The 20,879-nt window shown below is 40.0% G+C and overlaps 1 protein-coding gene across 2 annotated transcripts in view; it reads left to right on the forward strand.

Annotated features, from left to right (window-relative positions):
- Positions 1–20,879, forward strand: part of LAPTM4B (lysosomal protein transmembrane 4 beta) — a 187,961-nt gene that overhangs the window by 146,629 nt on the left and 20,453 nt on the right. For both annotated transcript variants that reach the window (XR_012244551.1, XM_073632017.1), the window contains exons 5-6: positions 8,865–8,963; positions 17,391–17,486. Coding sequence is in view for 1 of the 2 variants with exons in the window: in XM_073632017.1 (XP_073488118.1) it covers positions 8,865–8,963; positions 17,391–17,486 (195 nt within the window). In the remaining variant the exon portion in view is untranslated. The remainder of the gene's footprint in view (positions 1–8,864; positions 8,964–17,390; positions 17,487–20,879) is intronic.

A 20,879-nucleotide genomic window follows, 5' to 3' on the forward strand; every position in this document is an offset into this window, starting at 1 on the left:
GAATGGACTGCTCCCTGCACCCCTATCCCTGGGAGAACACAATAGCTCCCCATCTGGCATTTCCCCATCGCTGACTGTGTTGATGGGGAAGTAAGTGATTTTTTTTCCTGCAAGCCATTGCAGGAAAGAAAGTCGCACCATCTATGGCTGGCTTTAGAAAGCACTGAAGAGTTTGGATCAGGGTGTCACAAATCCACCTTCTGTATATTTTTATTTTCTATTTCAGTCTCCCTTGCAGGTCTGCCCTGACCTCTAGTCAAACCTTTCATTGTAATGGATGCCAAAGAGACTGAGACAGGCAATATGTGGAGCACAGAAGACATATTTCTTTGCATTAAGTGAGAGCTACAAAGGTGTTACAAATAAGCAACACTGAATACTTAAAAAAGAAGGTCCCTATTAAAGAAATATACATTTTGGACCACAAGAGTGACAGTACCACATTTCTCCACAAGGGGCACTGTGTATATAATTTTGAATACCAGAACCTACAAGGGTGAATCTATCCCTATCAATAAATATAGATGTCAAAACTAGATAGGATGCCTCTATAAAACTAATAAGTGCCTCAAGCAATTTTGTTACTAATTAGCACCATAATTTATGTTTATGATAATAAAAACATTTTAAAGCCCAACTCCAGAAAACGTAAATATTATCTCTATAGGGATGCTCCCACACTGCAAGGGTTAACTGCTCATTTGCATCTAGAGGAGAGGAGAAGCACTGTAAATTAAAAACTCAAAATAAAAACCCTATTTAGTCTCAACCAACTCCAATGACATAAGGGGGGTAGGGAAAAAGGAAATACACAGCCCACTGTGCAGGTGCAAAAAGTCAAAATTTATTATATTAAAAACACATAAATGGAATAGCCAATGAATAAAACGGAATCGTTCACAACGTGTCAATCATACTGTGATAAAAACTTAATGTCCACCATTTTTGCCCCTATCCACTGACAGTAATATCTATCTATCTATCTATCTATCTATCTATCTATCTATCTATCTATCTATCTATCTATCTATCTATCTATCTATCTATCTATCTATCTATCGGCAAGTGAAAGTACAATATCTTCAATCCTGAGCAGCAATAATAACTTGAAACATAGAAATTGCATGCATGTGAATAGGATGTGGAGCTAAGTTGGCTTCCAACGGGAAATGGATCCTAGGAAGATCAGGCCTGGATCCTGGGAAAGAGACACGCTGACATATTGTGGTGAGTGTTGTTAATACCTTGATGTATCCAGAAGGGGGGAAATTGCTGAGATATGAAAAGGGGAAGGAATGACACCCTGGGTCAACAGTGGTCTAGAGGAGGTATATGGAATTGAAAGAGTCACAGTCACAGTACAGTATGTATGTGGCATAAAACGCCAGAGATTTGAATGCAAAACAATGTCCTGTATCCTCCCTCTCACTGTTGAAAACCATAATTTGATGTCCTGAGTTTGCATGCAGGTTGACAGTCCTGGTCCATGGGAGACCATTCAGGGATCAAAGCATATAGTCCCAAGTAGAAAGAGAGTAAATGGATACTTATCAGGTGCTGATGGAAAAACAAATCTTCAGTGCCAGTACCATTGCCGATTTTCAATGAGGCCCGTCAAGTATAAGCGAGTGTTCATATCCTCCAGTCACAGGGGCAAGGTGGACAAGGAAACAAGAGAGCCTAACCGGTTTCGCCAGCTGCGTCAGAGGCAGTGTGGTCCCGTCTATGCATAAAAGCCAACTGAGCTTTTAAATAGCAAAACCTCAAGTGTCTCCAGGTGTGCAGCATCAACGTAAATCACGTCATCACTTCCGGGTGTATCATCACGTCATCACTTCCGGGTGAACCCGGGAGTGTATCAACAACTGCCGGTGCTTTATCATGCTGCACACCAGGAAGTAGACACTGGGTATAGTGGACAGTTCAGGCACAAATATATATCGCAATCTCATTGATCTCCACAAGAGGGAGATGCAATGTCCACATGATTGCATGTCCACATGCAATTCAAGCAAAAGTTGGGCAGATGACAGCTTGAATTGCATGTTGACACTGCAGGGATATATTACAGATGTAGTCTTACAGACGGAAGTGATGCAGTGATTTACGTCGATGTCCACCTTGCCCCTGTGACTGGAGGATATGAACACTTGCTTAAGCCTGATGGGCCTCATTGGAAATCGGCAATGGTACTGGCACTGAAGATTTGTTTTTCCATCAGCACCTGATAAGTATCCATTTACTCTCTTTCTACTTGGGACTATATGCTTTGATCCATGTATGGTCTCCCATGGACCAGGACTGTCAACCTGCATGCACACTCTGGATATCAAATTATGGTTTTCAACAGTGAGAGGGAGGTTACAGGACATTGTATTGCATTCAAATCTCTGGCGTTTCATGCCACATACATACTGTACTGTATCTTTCAATTCCATATACCTCCTCTAGACCACTGTTGACCCAGGGTGTCATCCCTTCCCCTTTTCATATCTCAGCAATTCCCCCCTTCTGGATACATCAAGGTATTAACAACACTCACCACTTCCATTTATGTGTTTTTGATACAATAAATTTTGACTTTTTGCACCTGCACAATGGGCTGTGTATTTCCTTTTCCCTTTTCCCTACTCTTTTATGTCATTGGAGTTGGTTGAGCCCAAACAGGGTTTTTATTATGAGTTTTTGATGATATGATACCGAGAGCTCCCACTCCAATCCTTTTCCCCATATCTCCCCTTTTTGCAGTTTCAAACGTATAGGGGTTTATTTTTATATATTTATAGATGAATTCATAACTGGCATTAGCAGGGTTTTGCACCTTGAGGGATCCTTATTTTTAGTTCTCAGCACTGTAAATTACCTGATCCACCGCTCCTTTGATTTGCTAGACTGGCAGACCGCAGCATCTTCTCCCCTATGCTCCAGCAGTCTAAGGCAGTGTTCTCAACTCCTCCTCTAGTCCTCAAGGCACCCCAACAGGTCATGTTTTTAGGCTCGCCATTATTTTGCACAGGTGATTTGATCAGTTTCACTGCCTTAGTAATTACCACAGCTGTTTCATCTGAGGGAAACATGACCTGTTGGGGTGCCTTGAGGACTGGAGTTGAGAAACACTGGTCTAAGGTACTGACATCAAGACTAATACATGCTTCATATACCCTAGGTCTATTGGACTTGATGATACCAAGAGACAGTCCACCGCTGGAAGGGTAGTGCTATTTACCTAGGGAGCAGAGGATCACCTAAGTTAATGTGCTTCTCCTTTCCCCCAGACTTGCAATAGAGGTACTGCCCCACTGCAGGGGATGATTTTCAAATTTATTGGAGTTGGGCTTTAAGGCAATGTATAGGGGAGTGTACATCTCTCTTGTTTCTGTTTTTTATTGTTCTTTATACTTGATGGGATTTTCAAGGTGAATATAGCTTCACCTCATGCACAAAGCTAAGAAAAAATTAACTTTGCATAGTACATTGCAAACCTTTAGTAAGTCAGCCCAATTGTTTTAAAAATATTTTCTCCTTTTTTGTCAGATATATAAAAATAGTGGCACTTTAGTCAGAAAATTAAGTCCTGAAGCTTCTGTCAGTCTTTCTGTCTAACTAAGCCAAGACCGTACAATCAAGGCTGGAAATGTACATATTTTACTTACAGAAAGTGACATATAGTTTTTGAGACCAAGGAGAGGGGGTGAGTTTCCAATAAGGGAGTGGAACTCTCTTCCACAATTGGTGGTAGCAGTGGGGAGTATGGATATTTTAAAAAGACTCTTGGATGTGCAACTTAAAGAACACAACATACAGGGATATGGGAAATAATTATAGACACTGACACACCCACACCTACATAGGTTGAACTGGATGGACTATTGTCTTTATTCAACCTTACCAACTATGTAACTATGCTCTAGGCTTCAACAAAATGGTGGCCTCCAGCAAGAAGAAACAGGAACAATGATGGATGCAATTTACTGCACACATTAATTTTGGCAGCATAATTGTTAATGTAGAATGTATGTTCTTTTAAGAACATTAAGGGGTTGATTTACTAAAACTGGAGTGTGCTAAATCTAGTGCAGCTCTGCATAGAAACCAATCAGCTTACAGGTTTTATTGCCAAAGCTTAATTGAACAAGTTAGAAGCCGATTGGCTACTATGCAGAGCTGCACCAGATTTTGCACTCTCCAGTTTTAGTAAATCAACCCCTAATTGTTATCAAACTGTTATAAGTAAAGATCCGCTTTAACATTTTAGATCAGGGGTAGGTAACCTGGGGCCCTCCAGCTGTTGTGGAAATACATTTCCCAGGAGGCATTGCAAGGCTGACAGTTACAATTACTCCCAGAGTCATGATGGGACTTGTAGTTCTGCAACAGCCGGAGTGCCCCAGGTTGCCTACCCCTGTTTTAGATCTTCACAGGCAGTCAATGGCTTCAGCTGTTGGCTCATTTCATGTGTTTTTCTGTCTCTCATTACCGCCTGTTAAGACATAACCCATTGTCAACGGAGCTCAGTAGCTTAAACAGTGTTTTTGATTTACTGATCTCAGTGCAAGTCTGTAGGTAAGCTGGATCTGCTTATAAACAATGCATTCTCTGTGTATATGTACTGTTTATAAGCAGATGTTTAGCAAATTAGCAGATTGTAGCAGATTGTACTATCTGATATTCAGATAAGCGCTTGAGAGGCAAGCAACAAGTCTGTATAAAAATATAATTGCCATATGTAACATGTAAATTGTAAAAGATTTTTTTTTTTGCTAAACCTTTTGCTTATAGTAACTCAAAATATCTATTTACTGTCATTTTTTTCATGATCCAATATCCGAAAGTTGACACAAAGCCAGCAGCCATGCAGTCATGTAGCAAGAAAAATAATAAATCGAGATAATAAGCAGTTTTGTGTTTTCCTGTTGTCAGTTTTATTGTTATAATTTCTGTACTTGGCATGTATTTTGCCATTTAAGCAATTGTAGACTTTAATTGCTGAATGATATCATAGAGCTTGTCTGTTCGAAAACTGAGATGTGTATTTGTATGAGACATTTCATTCAGGGTCTGTTTGGCTTGGTTTGCCTTGAACGTAGGCCAGTGGGATGACATCATTTCCTGTGGGAGTGCGGTACACAATGAAATCACTCCCGCGTTGTAGTTATCACAACACTGTATTCTGCACTGGGATTTTCATTACGAATAAAAGCAGTATTAAACCCAAAAGCAAGCATTTATTATATTGCAGCTTAACAATTCATAGATGTGATGGCCATGTTCATTTTCTGGTTTAGGCTTTCTTTACTTTATTTTCACCTGGGGATCCAGCCACTAAATCTGTTGCTTTTCAAAAGAACAAGCTCTCCAGCAGAATGTATCAGTGACAGAGATTAAACAAACCATTTAACACTAGCAGGGGTGCTTACAAAGATCAGCCTTTATTTATTTTTGTAAAATCTTTATCCCAGAAGGAAAAAACTGTATGCTGTAACTGTGTATAAATTATTAGCTGGAGTTTGGCTACCATTTGTTAGTGTATTTAAAGTGATTCTAAAGCCTCAAGATTTTTTTACCTTAATGCATTTACCTCAATGCACCAGCTCTCACCACAGTCATTGGCTCCTGATGCATATTAACCAAATGCTGTGACGAGGGGGGGGGGGGTAGTCACAGAATCACAGTCACAATAGACATAGACTGGGTGCTTGGGAGTGAACCTCCCGTCTGCTTCTATTGCAAAGAAATATCTCTTCTGTGTTCCACATATTGTCTGTCTCAGTCTCTTTGGCATCCATTACAATGAAAGGTTTGACTAGAGGTCAAGGCAGACCTGCAAGGGAAAGCCACTTTCCTTGGGGACACTCGCTGAAGAGGAGGGGCCTGGAGTGGCGGCAGGGGGGACTCCAGAAAAGAGGGGGCCCCCCTCGGGGCTGCTCTGTGCGAAACCATTGCACAGAATAGATAAGTATAACGCTTGTTATTTTAGTTTAAGAAAAAACAAAGGCTTAATATCACTTTAGTCCATATAACAACCCCCTCCCCCCAGACTGACAATGCTGCTGTCCAAAGGTGCCCCAATGCACTCCTTCATCCATAATGGGGGGTGTTACTGGCCAGATCACCAGGTGAAAACAGAGGGGAAAAGCCTAAAAAAAAAGAAAACAAATTCAGCGACCACATCTAATGATTGGTAAGCTGCAAAATATTACATTTTGGTTTTAGTTTTTAATACCGCTTAACAAAGTCCATTTCTAGAAAGGTATTTTGTAGCACGTGGACATTGTACCTATCTGCTGAGATACTAAAACAGCCATGTGTCATTTGCACTATTGGATTAGGTAAGTGCACATGTACCCATCTAATTGTAATTAATTGATTGTGGAGGTGTAAGCATGAACTATCTTACCTATCAAAAAAAGTTGTAATTAATTTCAGCCAATGTTTTAATTTATAGATCCCTCTCAGGCAGCATAGCCAGGTTCTGACCTCACTTTCCTCTACTACACTTAAAGCAAAGTAGGTTGGTCAAAGACTGCCCCAGCCTGGTTATTGGATAGTGAAATATTAGTAACACACTGCTCAGGTCAACCTCCAGCCCTCCTACACTATAAACCAGCTCTCTGCGCAATGTGGTGCAACTTGATTGGCTTCCAGAGTGTCCTCATCTTCTCTTAGTTGAGCTCAGCCTTCCTCAACCAGGGTTCCATAAAATGCTAGGATTGTTTCACAAGTTGCTAGGAGTTCTTCCACTGATATTAAGGATCTTTTTAGCTATTTGTAAAGGACAGGGGGCAGCCTTCCCAATGACCACTAATGTAAGGAGCATTTTTCCTGCTCACCACCAATGTGGGAAACATTTTCCCACTGACCACCAATGTAATGGGCCGTTCTTCTACAGACCACCATTGGAACAGGCACATTTTCCACTGTCCACCAGTGCAAAGGGCCCTTCTCCCTCTGACCGTCAATGTAAGGGGGCTTGTTTACATTATTCTGTTTATTTATATCAATAGCTATAGTACTTATTAGCAGAGTTATTTCATGGGTTTCTCCATAATAAAAAAACTTTGGAAAAGGCTGGTTTTAACTGCTCTGTGCAGGGAACTAGAGGAACCCAGCTAAAAGTGAGTGACTTGGTAAGAATTAAGATAATTTGATCAGCATAACGATATAAGGAGGGAGCAACAGAATGATTGCTTGTGTCCAGTATAAATTTTATTAAAAAAAGAAAAAAACTGTTCAGAAAAAAAAACAGCGTTATGGAGGTTCCATGAGGCCCACTTACCTAGAAATGCTGGATGCAGCATGATCTGGATGGTATGGATGAATTTTTCCAAGGGATGCTTTATCTGAGAACAGTCTAAAACACCCAATAAGTTTTCTCCATTTTGCAACAGCCCCATCCAGCATTTTCAATGTTTTGATGAAGGGAGCACCTTGGAACTCCCTAAATGCATTGTCTCCTTGCTTATCACATTAAAAAAAAAATCAAACCTATTCTATATAATTCTGGTTCTCTTCTCCTTGTATCTTTATGCTGAATAAATGACTTGAATGCCTGACTGAGAACAGGTCAATATGTATATCAGTTATGATTCCACTGTGACTTTCCCAAACTGCATGTTTGTTCCACACCAGCGACTCAGAAAGTATAAAAATAAGATCAGCAGTGCAGCAAATCAACTAACATTTTCAGAAAAAGGGTCAGCAATGGGTGACCTCAGATTTCTTTTAGTAATGGTTTACTTTTAGGAACCCCAAGAGCAAAAAGGTATTCAGTAGCAGTTAATAACTGTCAATGAGACTTTTATATGGTGTTGGTGGAAGCACCCATTTTGGGGGTTTTGGCCTATCATTAGTCCTCATTTAAATTTTCAAAAACTTCTCTGCAAAATGTTCTATTGTCACTATTCTAGCTATGAGCCTGATTATGGAAGAGGCTCTTTGTTCCTGGTAAGGAAACTCCACAATCAGCTGAGAGCTGTTCAGCCAGGAAAAAGACCACTTCTGGTTTTACACATGCGAGCCCCCCAACCCAAAGATAGTAAGAGATGGCAGCACAGGCACCCATGGACCAGCCTGCTGGCACAATCATCTCCATTCTTCCCGGACTGCCAGATGTTCCTGGAAGTTTGAGGGTCTCCTTCAGATCAGATAAAGTGTAACTAAAGCCCAAGATTTTGTTTAGTTTTGGATAGAGTAGGGAACGATAAAAATCCATCAGGTTTTTTTCAGCTATCTCTTTTCCATTGGAGAGATTTTACTTCACATCATGTCCCATAGACATGAATAGTGGGGAAACTCTACTCTTGGTTTCACCACAACGTGTCCTCATTGGAAGACTTTTCATCTACTTTCATACCTGCTGACAATGCTCATCAGGGCAAATAGAGAGAGTGAATCTCCCCATTAAGGACACAGACAATGGTAAAATCTTCACAGTATTGCTAACCATTACCTACTCTATTTAAAAACTTTAAAAAAAAGTTTCTGCCCTAGACACACAAAGTTCAGAAACTCAGAGTAATAATAATAATGTTCTTCATGCTGCTTAATTAAGTCCACAGGTGTTACAACATTTCTTTGAGGTCCACATATCTCCATAAAGCTGTCCCAATGTGCTCGGAAAGCTTTTATTTCTAATAAGAGTAAAAAAGAATAATAAGAATAAGAGATTAAATCTGTCATGTCACCTAATTGTGTTTGTTTCCCTGACATAACGCCAGGCAGTAATAGCCCTTCACAGCATTACATATGCCCAGAGTGGGATCACAGCTGGAGCCTCTTTCCATCCAGCAGAAATGACACCAGTAATTTATTATCCTGTGTTTTCTAATAGAATCCATTATAACAACAATCTATCTCTCTTGCAGCCGTCCAGTTTCCCATACAAGGAAGAGATTCTGTCTGTGAATCCCACATGTCTTGTTGTGATTATTCTATTTTTCATCAGTATCATCCTGGCTTTTAAGGTAAGTGCTGTGATGGCTATGCTTCGTCTTCTAGATGAGAAAATAAGGTTCTTATAATGGTGGAGGTATTTTTTTTTTTGTTTTATCGAGACAAAACCATCTATCAGTATAAAGAACATCTATAATTGTAAAATTCTGTTCTTTAATGAAGGGGTGAAATGCTGTAGGAAAGTTAAAGGAATAAATTAAAAGTTATTTTTTCTGTTTATACCTCCTGCCGTTGCAGGAAGTTTTGTATATTTCTTTTTTTTTTCAATATTTAATACATATGTTCAAGGTAAAAAAAAACAAAAGCTCTTGCCTGTCTGGTATATATGAAGTCAGCAGGTCCAAAGCTTTAGATTACGAGCTTCCTGCAGGATCCAGATAAAAGTTGTTCTATAAAATAGGTCTGAATAGGAGGGAGATCAGATTACACACGCTACAAGTCTTAAACTGCTCCTACGTTAGTCAATTTTTTTCATTCAGCCAGCAAGTTAGATGAAAAAACTGACCCAATTACCCCACACACACACACATTTGATGTGGATGGTGGAGACCTCCTGGCTGTGTCTTTGTATCATGACAGAGGGGAGACTTCCCTGCAGTCAGAATACACTGATCAGTGCTACAGTCAATAGCCTACAGCGCTGAACAGAGCAGTTGAACAGAAGTTGATTGGTAGATCCACAGTGGCCATACATGGATGGAAATTCGGCTGGTCCCTGCTGAATTGGCCTAATTTTGGTTCATGGTTGGGCAGTTTTAGATGAGGGACACACCTTATATTTCTTACTGCTTGCAGAGATCATCAGTGATACTCAGGCTGCTAGTAAGCAAACAAGTAGGTCTTTGTATTCAGGAACCCCGGTATGCTTTGAAAATTCATTATCATCAGTGTGTAGGCAGATGTAGTCTATTGTTTTCATGGCAGGTGGAACTCAACCGCAGCATTATAGAAGAGGGAGAGGAAGTCAAGAGGAATATGGTTCCTCTATGGTTTCCAGGGTCAAACTATCCAGTTGGAAGCTGCCACCCCATGTGACTCTAATGGCCATCTTGGGTAAGACTGAGTCTATTTAAGACCCTGGCTCCCATGCTTGGTGAGCTTTAACATGTTGGTAGTGTAGGGACAGGTCACCTGTCTGTCAGGGACAGTGAACAGCAGTAGGGAGCTGTTTCAGAGGAGTAGGGAAATGATAGGGACATAGGGATAGGCACCATCCTTCCTGGAAGTCTTCCCATTTGGGCACGGACCAGCCAGTCCACATTCTGCCCCCAAGACAGATGCTGTCGGCACACTTGAGACCTGCTCTGCTACACATTGCTGTTATATCCTGTGAGTGTTTCTGGTCAGGTGTCTCCCCGCCTGGCTAGCTGTGAATTGGACCCTGTTTTACATAATTATTTTGGTACCAATATTTAAGAAATTATATGCATTTGTAAACTTACAGAAAAATATGCTGCAATAAAAACACCATTTATTTATGAACGGTGTTGCTGCCACTTACCCACAACAAATAAATTCACATTTGAAACTTACGGAGAACTCAGATGCTTGTTTCCCCTGCCATCCGCTATGGTTCCTTCCTCCTGTAGTGACACAGGGGGCAGCGGAAGGAAGCACAGAGTAGAACCAGGCATCTGACATACCTGGAAGTGTATTGGATGTGAAGAGGCCATTGTTCTCCAGAGAGAGTGAAAATCAATGGAAGGGGTGGCAGGACAGGTGAGTGTAAACCCAGCTCTATTGCAGGGTGCACTTTTTTACATAGTTTAACCCAAAAGTGGCTTTAATGCTAAGGCCCCAAGCATCAGCTGAATATCATTGTCTTCTGGGGACCCCAATAAATTATTGTGGGGCATTATTTTGAATCTTGGCCCATAAACTGAAAAGCAATGGCAGCATGATCAATCCCATGATAATGCTGCAATAGCTAGAGTGTGGAAGACATGTTCACCTATTTGTACAATCGCTGTTCCCAAATGCAGTACATTTCAATGTTTGCTGATTTTATAAGAAAGCTTGGAAGCAGCCCTGAAGTTATACATCTGTTCAGGAAACTTAAACACTTGAATAAACATAGTCATGGCAGAGTTCTCGGCTTGGCTTTGTCACTATGGGACTCTCACACTCATCTCACTGCATTATTGCTCTAATAGTTATTATATCATGTATCTTTGGAAAAGCAATTCCCATGATAATTCTGCAATTCAAAGAAAGGTTCACAGTGTACGTGAAGTAATAAAATTTATGCAGTGGAATCACAATGCATTGTTTTCCCATTTTCCACAGGGTCGTCTTTATTCAACTCCGAGTGTACATTCCTCATGCTTTTATATCTAAATGGATATACATTAAAGTGGTTCTTAAATCAAAATATTTTTTACTTTATTGCATTCAATCCAATAAGGTAAAAAATGTCCCAGTAGTTGTGTTGCTCATCCCCTCACAGAACACAGAGACAGCAGCAGGAACTAGCAGTCTATAGATGCACACAGCCCTGCTCGGGAGCCTGCCCACTTGTGTGGCCCCATAAGAGAATATTTACAGCAGGTCTATCAAAAAAATAAAAAATAAAAATGAAACACTATATAAAGCACTCATTTAAAGGGACCATATAGTGGTTCAATTTTCTGTTTTTTTTACCTATTATTATAAATAAAATTTGTAAATTCAGCATTTTAAAGGTATTGTACACATTCAAAGGTTTTCACTGTTTTAACTAGCTATTTATGTAACTATAGTCACTCTGTCGTTTGTTTGCCTTATCTTGTAATTGGTTCACATATTGTGGCTGCAATTTGTAGTGTCATGGCTGATTGATCCCTGTATTGTTTTAGCATCCTTGTCTCTATGCACCAATGGAACAAGACAACTTCCTGTTCCTGGTCACACAGCATCCAATGCATGCCTCGTCATCCCTTCTGTGTTGCATTACAAATGCATGTCTATGAATGCTCTGCCTGCTTGTATCTGTGTGAAATATAATTTGTTCTGTTTCATGCACTGCTTTATGCATTGATATACAGTAAAACCTTGGATTACGAGCATAATTCGTTCCAGAAACATGCTTGTAATCCAAAGCACTTTTATATCAAAGTGAATTTCCCCATAAGGAATAATGGAAATTCAAATGTTTCGTTCCACGACCATTTAGGTTGTGTAACCATAAAATGTCCATCCACAAATGGCAGCCTTCACAAGAAGATCAGAAGCAAAATCCCGCAGGAGCTACAGAGTATAAGAGAGAAGAGAGGCGCCTCTAATGCCCCGTACACACGGTCGGACATTGATCGGACATTCCAACAACAAAATCCATGGATTTTTTCCGACGGATGTTGGCTCAAACTTGTCTTGCATACACACGGTCACACAAAGTTGTCGGAAAATCCAATCATTCTGTACGCGGTGACGTAAAACGCGTACGTCGGGACTATAAACGGGGCAGTAGCCAATAGCTTTCATCTCTTTATTTATTCTGAGCATGCGTGGCACTTTGTGCTTCGGATTTGTGTACACACGATCGGAAATTCCGACAACGGATTTTGTTGTCGGAAAATTTTATAGCCTGCTCTCAGACTTTGTGTGTCGGAAAATCCGATGGAAAATGTGTGATGGAGCCTACACACGGTCGGAATTTCCGACAACAAGGTCCTATCACACATTTTCCGTCGGAAAATCCGACCGTGTGTACGGGGCATAAGTGTAGCAATATGGTTACATTTAATGAAGGTACAACTTTTAGCAACTCCTATGGTTGATGGTTAAAAGAGGCACATCTAAGTATGCAGGCATCCGGGGTAAAGCTGTCCACATAGACTGTCCTCCTCACCGCCGGCTCTCACTGCTGTCAGTCTGCAATCGTGACCGAGAAGACTACCCTGCAGTAGAGCGATTGTGGAGTGCAGCGTAGAAGAGATGCCGTCGATGGTGGTGCGAAGGATGGTCTACGTGGACAGCTTTACCCCGGATGCCTGCATACTTAGATGTGCCTGCTTTAATCATCAACCATGTGAGTTGTTAAATGTTGTACCTTCATTAAATGTAACCATATTGCTACAGTTAGAGGTGCCTCTCTTGTCTTTTATACTCAGTTGTGACATGACGCTACTTGTATATCAAGACATCGCTTGTATATCAAGTCAAAATTTATTACAAAATTTTGCTTGTCTTGCAAAACGCTCTCAAACCAAGTTACTCTCAAACCAAGGTTTTACTGTATCTCCTTTAAACCTCAGTATGGTCACCTGCTGAATAAATACTCTCCATAGACAGCTCAACTGTCCAGTAAGACATGGCAGCTTAATCCAATGTAGTTTTGCTTGTTAAAATGCAATACAAAATTAAAGTGTAAAGAGACAATGATCTTCTAAGCCTTTTGCCACTACGAAGGCTGGTAACTAACTTAGGAAGCATGAGGAAGAAGAGAGGGGTCTATCTAAGAACTTAACCAAGCAGGCCCAACATGCAGGTAAACTAGAATATGCCATTTCAGAAATACAGTAATAACCAGTTGTAGTTACACCAAATTATCACTAGACCAGGGATTGCGGGATATGAAGTTCATTCACAGGAAATGTCAGGTCTCACACTGCAAAGGTCATGTGTTAACCTGTACAGTACCATGCCGCATGCCTCAACACAAACAGGAACTGCTGACACGGAAATGTGAAGCTTTACTCTACTACGGTATAGGCTGTGATTACAGGGCAGCAAATGATGTCATGAAACAACATCAATGTACAATGTCTCCTTTCCATCTGCTATAATAAGCCAATTGTTTACAAAACTCTATAGCTCAAGCTGAAATGTACAAGTGAATCAAAGCAGCGACTCATACCTTATCTGATGGCTTCATCTGGGTTTCAGGCAGACAAAGCAAACCTGAAATCAGGCAGCTACTGCTAAGCTCTATTTAGATAATCCATAGTGCTATGGGAATCTTTGGCATGTAATTAGTGTTTATATGCAAAACAAAGTAACTGTCAAGTGTGCTTGTGCTCTGTGACAGTTAGAGATGAGCAAATGTATCCAAACTAATGCCCCGTACACACGGTCGGATTTTCCGACGAAAAATGTGTGATAGGACCTTGTTGTTGGAAATTCCGACCATGTGTGGGCTCCATCACACATTTTCCATTGGATTTTCCGACACGCGCAGGCTATAAAATTTTCCGACAACAAAATCCGTTGTCGGAAATTCCGATCGTGTGTACACAAATCCGACAGACAAAGTGCCACGCATGCTCAGAATAAATAAAGAGACGAAAGCTATTGGCTACTGCCCCGTTTATAGTCCCGACGTACGTGTTTTACGTCACCGCGTTCAGAACGATCGGATTTTCCGACAACTTTGTGTGACCGTGTGTATGCAAGACAAGTTTGACCCAACATCTGTCGGAAAAAATCCTAGAATTTTGTTGTCGGAATGTCCGAACAAAGTCCGACCGTGTGTACAGGGCATTAGAGAAAAAAATGTGGAAGATACCTGTGTTTGCAAAGTTGATATATCGTAGGCAAAAACCTAGTGGTTTGGAAAGTCAATCAGAGGGCAAAGTGAGAAAACTATGAACGTATACATTAAATCAGTAGAATGTACATAGAGTTAATACTGTACATGTACCTAAAAATGTTTTCAAAAAAGTAATTGCACAATGCATGAGTCCAGGAATTTGGCCCAGATTATTATAAATCCATATAAATTTAACATCTGTAGTTCTCTACTCCAAATAATCGCTTACATCTGGTCCTTACGCCACAAGCCTTAACATTGCTTATTCTTCACTAACTTTATGCATACTCAGGGCCATCAGTCTGCATTTGTAAATAAACATAGAAAAGGATGCAGATTATTTATATAGTTGTTTTTATAGTTTTTGCCAGATTTTTAAGATTGCACTAGCCATAATAAATTGTAATGATAAAGTTTAATTAAAGAGTATCTGAAGACAGAAGTTTTTCTTAGTTTTGGATAGAGTAAAGCCTCTGCCAGGTTTTTTATTACAGCCCGAGATGCCCTCTTTGTAATTTGTCCTGGTGACCGTTGTCACTGGAGGTGAAAGTGATCAAAAGTCTAAAAAAGGTTTGGAAAAATAAAGTACTTTAACCCCTTGACATAAAATTGGTATTGGCTTTCAGGTAACAGTGATCCAGGTAGCTCTAGAGCAGTGATGGTGAACCTTGGCACCCCAAATGTTTTGGAACTACATTTCCCATGATGCTCAACTACACTGCAGAGTGCATGAGCATCATGGGAAATGTAGTTCCAAAACATCTGGGGTGCCAAGGTTCGCCATCACTGACCTAGAGCCATCCCATCACTTTTCTGAGCTATCCCATCACTTTTCTCCAAAGCTGCAGCCACAACCCCCCCCACTTGAGGCCAGTTGCACCCACAGTGGTTTCCAAGTTCTCCCACTCCTGTGGAGAGCCTAGGACTGCAGTACACTGCCAAAGCTTTGTGAGCAGGAGGAGAACAGGGAACATCTGTCCCCCTGCCATGACTAATACACCTGGAAGTAACATGTATTAGATTACTTCCAGATTCACAGTTGTTTTTCCCTGGCCACTGTAGCTACTAAGCACAATGTGGGCTTGATTAGCTGCAGTGGAGCGCATGGGACACATTGGGGATCTAATAGACATCTGATCACTCCAGAAGGGGGACATGTCACACCTGCCCAGTGCTATCACAGGGATGGCTTGTGATAGCAGTAAAGTTGAATAATGAAATTTTTTTTAAAAAAGTGTAAAAAAATAAATTGTGATAAAATAAATATACAAAATTAAGAGCATCCCCCTTATACACCTCAATGCAAATTCACAGCGTAGGGCACGCAAGTGTATGCAAACATGAATTGTGACACCTGGGAGGTACCTCCATGACCAATGGAGTGAGAGCAACAATTCTAGGACCAACATTCATGGTTAACTCTAAACTGATAAAGTCTTTTAAAGCATCGATTATGGAGAATTTTGTGTACCAATGTTTTTGGGGTTTTTTTGGGTTTCATGAGCGCATGCAATTTTAAGATTTACATGTTTGGTATCGATTTACTCAGTGCAACCACTTCTCTTATATTTTATTAGAAAATTGGTTATAATTTGTGTGTGCTAAAACTCATTTTAGTGCATTTTATGTTAATAATATGCCCTTGATAAATAGCTGCACAAACATTGTACTATATTAAACATTGCAACTGCCACTATTTTATTCTCCAGGATCTCTGCTAAAAAAAAATATATAATTTTTTGGAGGTTTAAAGTAATTTCTAACAAAAAATGCTGATTTTAATGCGTGCGAAGAAATAAAAATTGCCCCTGAAGACAAGTGGTTAAACTGCTCTTTCATGAAAAGTTGTTATTGTAATGATATGATCTATATTGCTCGTTCAGGTTTGTCGAGTAATTAAAATGTGTAAGAAGATTGTCTATGTTAAAGTGGATGTAAACCCAAAAATGTTTTTTTTTTTTTTTTAATATCATAATGTAGAGTATAAGATTTCCTATCATTTGAGCCCAGTCTTGCCACACAGAGTTATTCCAGCTCTGAGCAATCCTCTTTTATTGTTCAGTGAGATAAATATTGACAAACAGAGAAAAACTTTGTCAAATCCTCCCCCTTGCTGTGAGTGACAGGTGATTTACATCTCATGCACTAGCCTAAGACATGCATTATTTTTTAATTCCCTCCCCCACTCCTTTCTTCAGCAGCTCTGCAAAGATTGGCTGTTCCACACCTCAGCATGATTTGGCATGCTGAAGTCATGTGGTCGCTTTCCTGTCTTTTCACTGGATGTTAGAGATCATACCAGAAGTTCAGTTAGAAATACACAGGAGAAAATGCATATTGACAAGGGGAGTGTAGAGGTGGGCGGGGAGTCTACTGACATCACGACTCCACCCACCAAGCTCCAGACAACAGACCCGCCCACAGAATATGCAGTTTTCCGGGTCTAATAACAGACAGAGGGGAGACATTTGACAGGTAAAGATACATGCAGGAGGCATGTATATCCTTATAGATAACCCCTATGGCAGTAGTTTAGAAAGGATGACATTGGGTTTACATCCACTTTAATGTATGGTGTTGAGTCAGACCCCAAACACCTTATTTCGCTGTGGTATGTGAACAATGTTGAACTGATAACTCGATTACCTGTATGCTGGCCATGTGATGTCAGCAACCTCTGTCTCTCCCAACAAGTTATATTGTATATGTTTGAAGATTTCAGAGGCAGTGAGGGCAGTAAGGAAAGACACATTGGCTGTACAGTCTATGGTTATGTACTTATGGCATATCCAGAATGCAATTTACACAGAAAAATGCACTTATATATAGACCATATGGTGGCTCTGGAAACTGTTATTTAATCATATTAAAATGATCAATATTTATAGGTGGTGTCAATTTTAATTCAATGAATTCGTTGTGTTTTTTTCAGGCTTACTTAATCAGCTGCGTGTGGAACTGTTATCGATACATCAACAGCCGCAATTCGTCAGATGTGTTGGTCTATGTAACCACCAATGACACAACGGTGAGTTTGTTACTTTTAACAATGTTTTTGCAAATGAGGGGGGAAAGAATATGAATACTAGAGAACAATTCCAGATAGCAAGGATACCTTGCCACAAGTTTGCGGCACTGTTGAATTGTAAGTCTGTTAACTTGCTGCACACTCGCGGGCAAGTTGTACACTTGCAGAGCACTTGAAGCACAAGTTCTAGTTGGCACTTTTCCAATTTATAGCAAATTTGCATGGCAAGTCTCTAGCAAGAGCAAAGTTGCAGTGGTGAGTCTACAGCAAGAGCTTTACAAGTCTACAGCATGAACATTCAGCCACAGTGACCCCTGTGGTGGGATGACTATTGCACAACATAACTGAACCAGAACTTGCAGCAGACTTGCAGAATGTTTGCAAAGAAAGTTGATCGGGAGTCATGCAATGCGGACTTGCTGCAGTTGTGCAACAAACTTGTGAAGCCTGGCAAGTCTAGCATTAGCTTAGCAAATCATTTTCAAACTTAAAGCACAATTGCTTGCTAACTGGGAATCTGCTAAGTAGTAGTAGTAGTAGTAGTAGTAGTAGTAGTAGTAGTAGTCAGCCACTCAATTTATTATTATTAATTATAATTATATTAACCACTTGAGCTCCGGAAGGTTTATGATCACCCACCCTTTATGATCAGACCATTTTTTGCGATACGGCACTGCGTTACTTTAACTGATAATCACGGTTGTGCGACGTTGTACCCAAATAAAATGTATGTCCTTTTTTTCCCCACAATTATAGCTTTCTTTTGATCACCTCTGCGGTTTTTATTTTTTGCACTATAAGCAAAAAAAGACCAACAATTTTGAAAAAAAAACAATATATTTTACTTTCTGCTATAAAACACATCCAAAAAAATATAACAAAATTGAATTTCTATATCAATTTAGGCCAATATGTATTCTGCTACATATTTTTGGTAAAAAAAATCCCAATAAGCGTATATTGATTTGTACAAACTATTGGGTAGATTTACAGAATCCTTTTTCTTTTTTTTTTTTTTTACTAGTAATGACGGCAATCAGTGACTTATACTGGGACTGCGACATTGAGGTGGACATATTGGATACTAACTGACACTTTTTTGGGGACCAGTGACACTAATACAGTGATCAGTGCTAAAAATATGCACTGTCGCTGTACTAATGACACTGGCAGGGAAGGGGTTAACATTAGGGGCAAATGGTTAAATGTGTTCTTTGGGAGTGATTATTAATTGTGGGGATGTGCTTTTACTGTGAGAATGCAGAGATCCGTGTTCCTGCATAACAGAAACACAGGAGTTCTACCTGCCCTTCTGCCTTGATCTGCCTGTTTACAGACCGCCGTTCTGTCTCTCTCTGGAATGATCGTCGGGTCCCAGTGGACATCAGGTCCACCAGACCCACTGATTGGCTCCTGCTGTGTCCAATTACAGCAGGGGTGGGTCACTGACAGCGCATGCGCCCCAGACCCGGAAATGCATGATTACATACAGGTTTGTGATTCTGCACAGGAGAGCCACCTTCCGGCCGTATATATACAAGCCTTTAAAATAATTTATGGAAAAATAAAATGCTGGAAGTAAGCAATTTAAATACTTGATTTATCTGTGTTTTTACCTGCATTTTTTTAAGTTGGTGGTAGGGCCTCTTTAACCACTTGCCGACTGGCTCACGCCGATATACGTCTGCAGAATGGCTCTGCTGGGCGAAACCCCGTATGGGTATGTTGTACCGCCAGGGGGTGCACGTGCGCCTGCTGCATGGCGGGGGACCCAATGCGCGTGGCCGGCGGGCACGAGCGCCAGCACAGGGATTTGTGTGTGTAAACACACAAATCCCTGTTCTGTCAGGGGAGAGGAGATATATCGTTTGTTCCTAGTAAGTAGGAACAGTGATATGTCTCCTCCCCCAGTCAGTCCTATCCCCATACAGTTAGAAACACTAACTGGGGAACACAGTTAACCCCTTGATCGTCTCCTAGTGTTAACTCCTTCCCTGTCAGTGACATTTATACAGTAATCAGTGGCTATTTTTATCTCTGATCGCTGTATAAATGTCAATGGTCCCAAAAATGCAGATTTGTCAAAAGTGTCCAATCTGTCCGCCGCAACATCGCAGTACTTATAAAAATCGCAGATCACCGCCATTACTAGTAAAAAGAAAAATAAATAATAATAAATGCCATAAATCTTTCCCATAGTTTGTAGACGCTATAACTTTTACGCAAACCAATCATTATACCCTTATTTTTGATTATTTTTTTACCAAAAATATGTAGAAGAATATATATTGGCCTAAACTGATGAAGAAATTAGTTTTTTAAAAACATTTTTGGGGATATTTATTATAGCAAAAAGTAAAAAATATTGGGGTTTTTTTTTTTTTCAAAATTGTCGCTCTTTTTTTGTTTATAGCACAAAAAATTAAAACCGCAGAGGTGATCAAATACCACCAAAAGAAAACTCTATTTGTGGGAAAAAAGGACGCAAATTTTGTTTGGGCACAGTATTGCATGACCGCGCAATTGTCAGTTAAAGCGACGCAGTGCCAAATTGTAAAGAGGCGTAGGGAGGAGGAGCCTGTGACGTTCCCAGCACTTGCTGTGTTTGAGCAGTGGCGACGAATGAATAGCCCTAGCGCTGAGCTCCATGCAGCTGATCAGTGTAAATGCGATCGTGTGAAGTTGGAAATGTGAGTAAAACAGAGTATGCTGACACTTAGTATTCAACTAGTATGATCTCTGCGAAATGGATGCATATTTTTTTATCTTTCATGTCTTGGATATGAGCGAAATAGCGGATTAAAACGAAACGAGCGAAGGAGTGACAGTAAAACTTTTTTCTACACTATTTATTGATTTATATTTTGTCACATTGAAACCGGCACTGAATGAACTTATTTTATGCACAAAACACTAGATGGATTTCTGACCACTATATTCTGACGTTTTTAACCTATTTAGTCATTTATTTATTTATTTACTCAAGTTTACGGTTTTGATATATTTCTTTCAGCAAAATTGGCACTGAATTTATTCATATTTTTATGTAACTCAGCAGATGTATTTTTGAGCACTTTATGGTAACAGCCCCAATTTATGTATTTATTTATTCACGTTCATGATGGTGGGGAATTTTCATTTTTGATAACTGTATTTATTTCCAGTGTTTTTTAAGATTTCTCAGATTACTTTGAGGCGTTTATATATGGCATATTATTAATTAGTAGGATTGCTTTAGCCAATCACTGATTGAAGCACTCACTTTGGTGTAGTAATAAGAGGATAGTATCAGCGCAATTAATCACTCAAATTATTCACTGATCTAATCACTTATTTAGTTGCAGCTATATTATTTGGTCATCTCTTGTTAACTACTAAGTATCCGCACTGAAG

Source organism: Aquarana catesbeiana, linkage group LG05 (genome assembly GCF_042186555.1).
Source record: "Aquarana catesbeiana isolate 2022-GZ linkage group LG05, ASM4218655v1, whole genome shotgun sequence".
NCBI classification, from domain to species: Eukaryota; Metazoa; Chordata; class Amphibia; order Anura; family Ranidae; genus Aquarana; species Aquarana catesbeiana.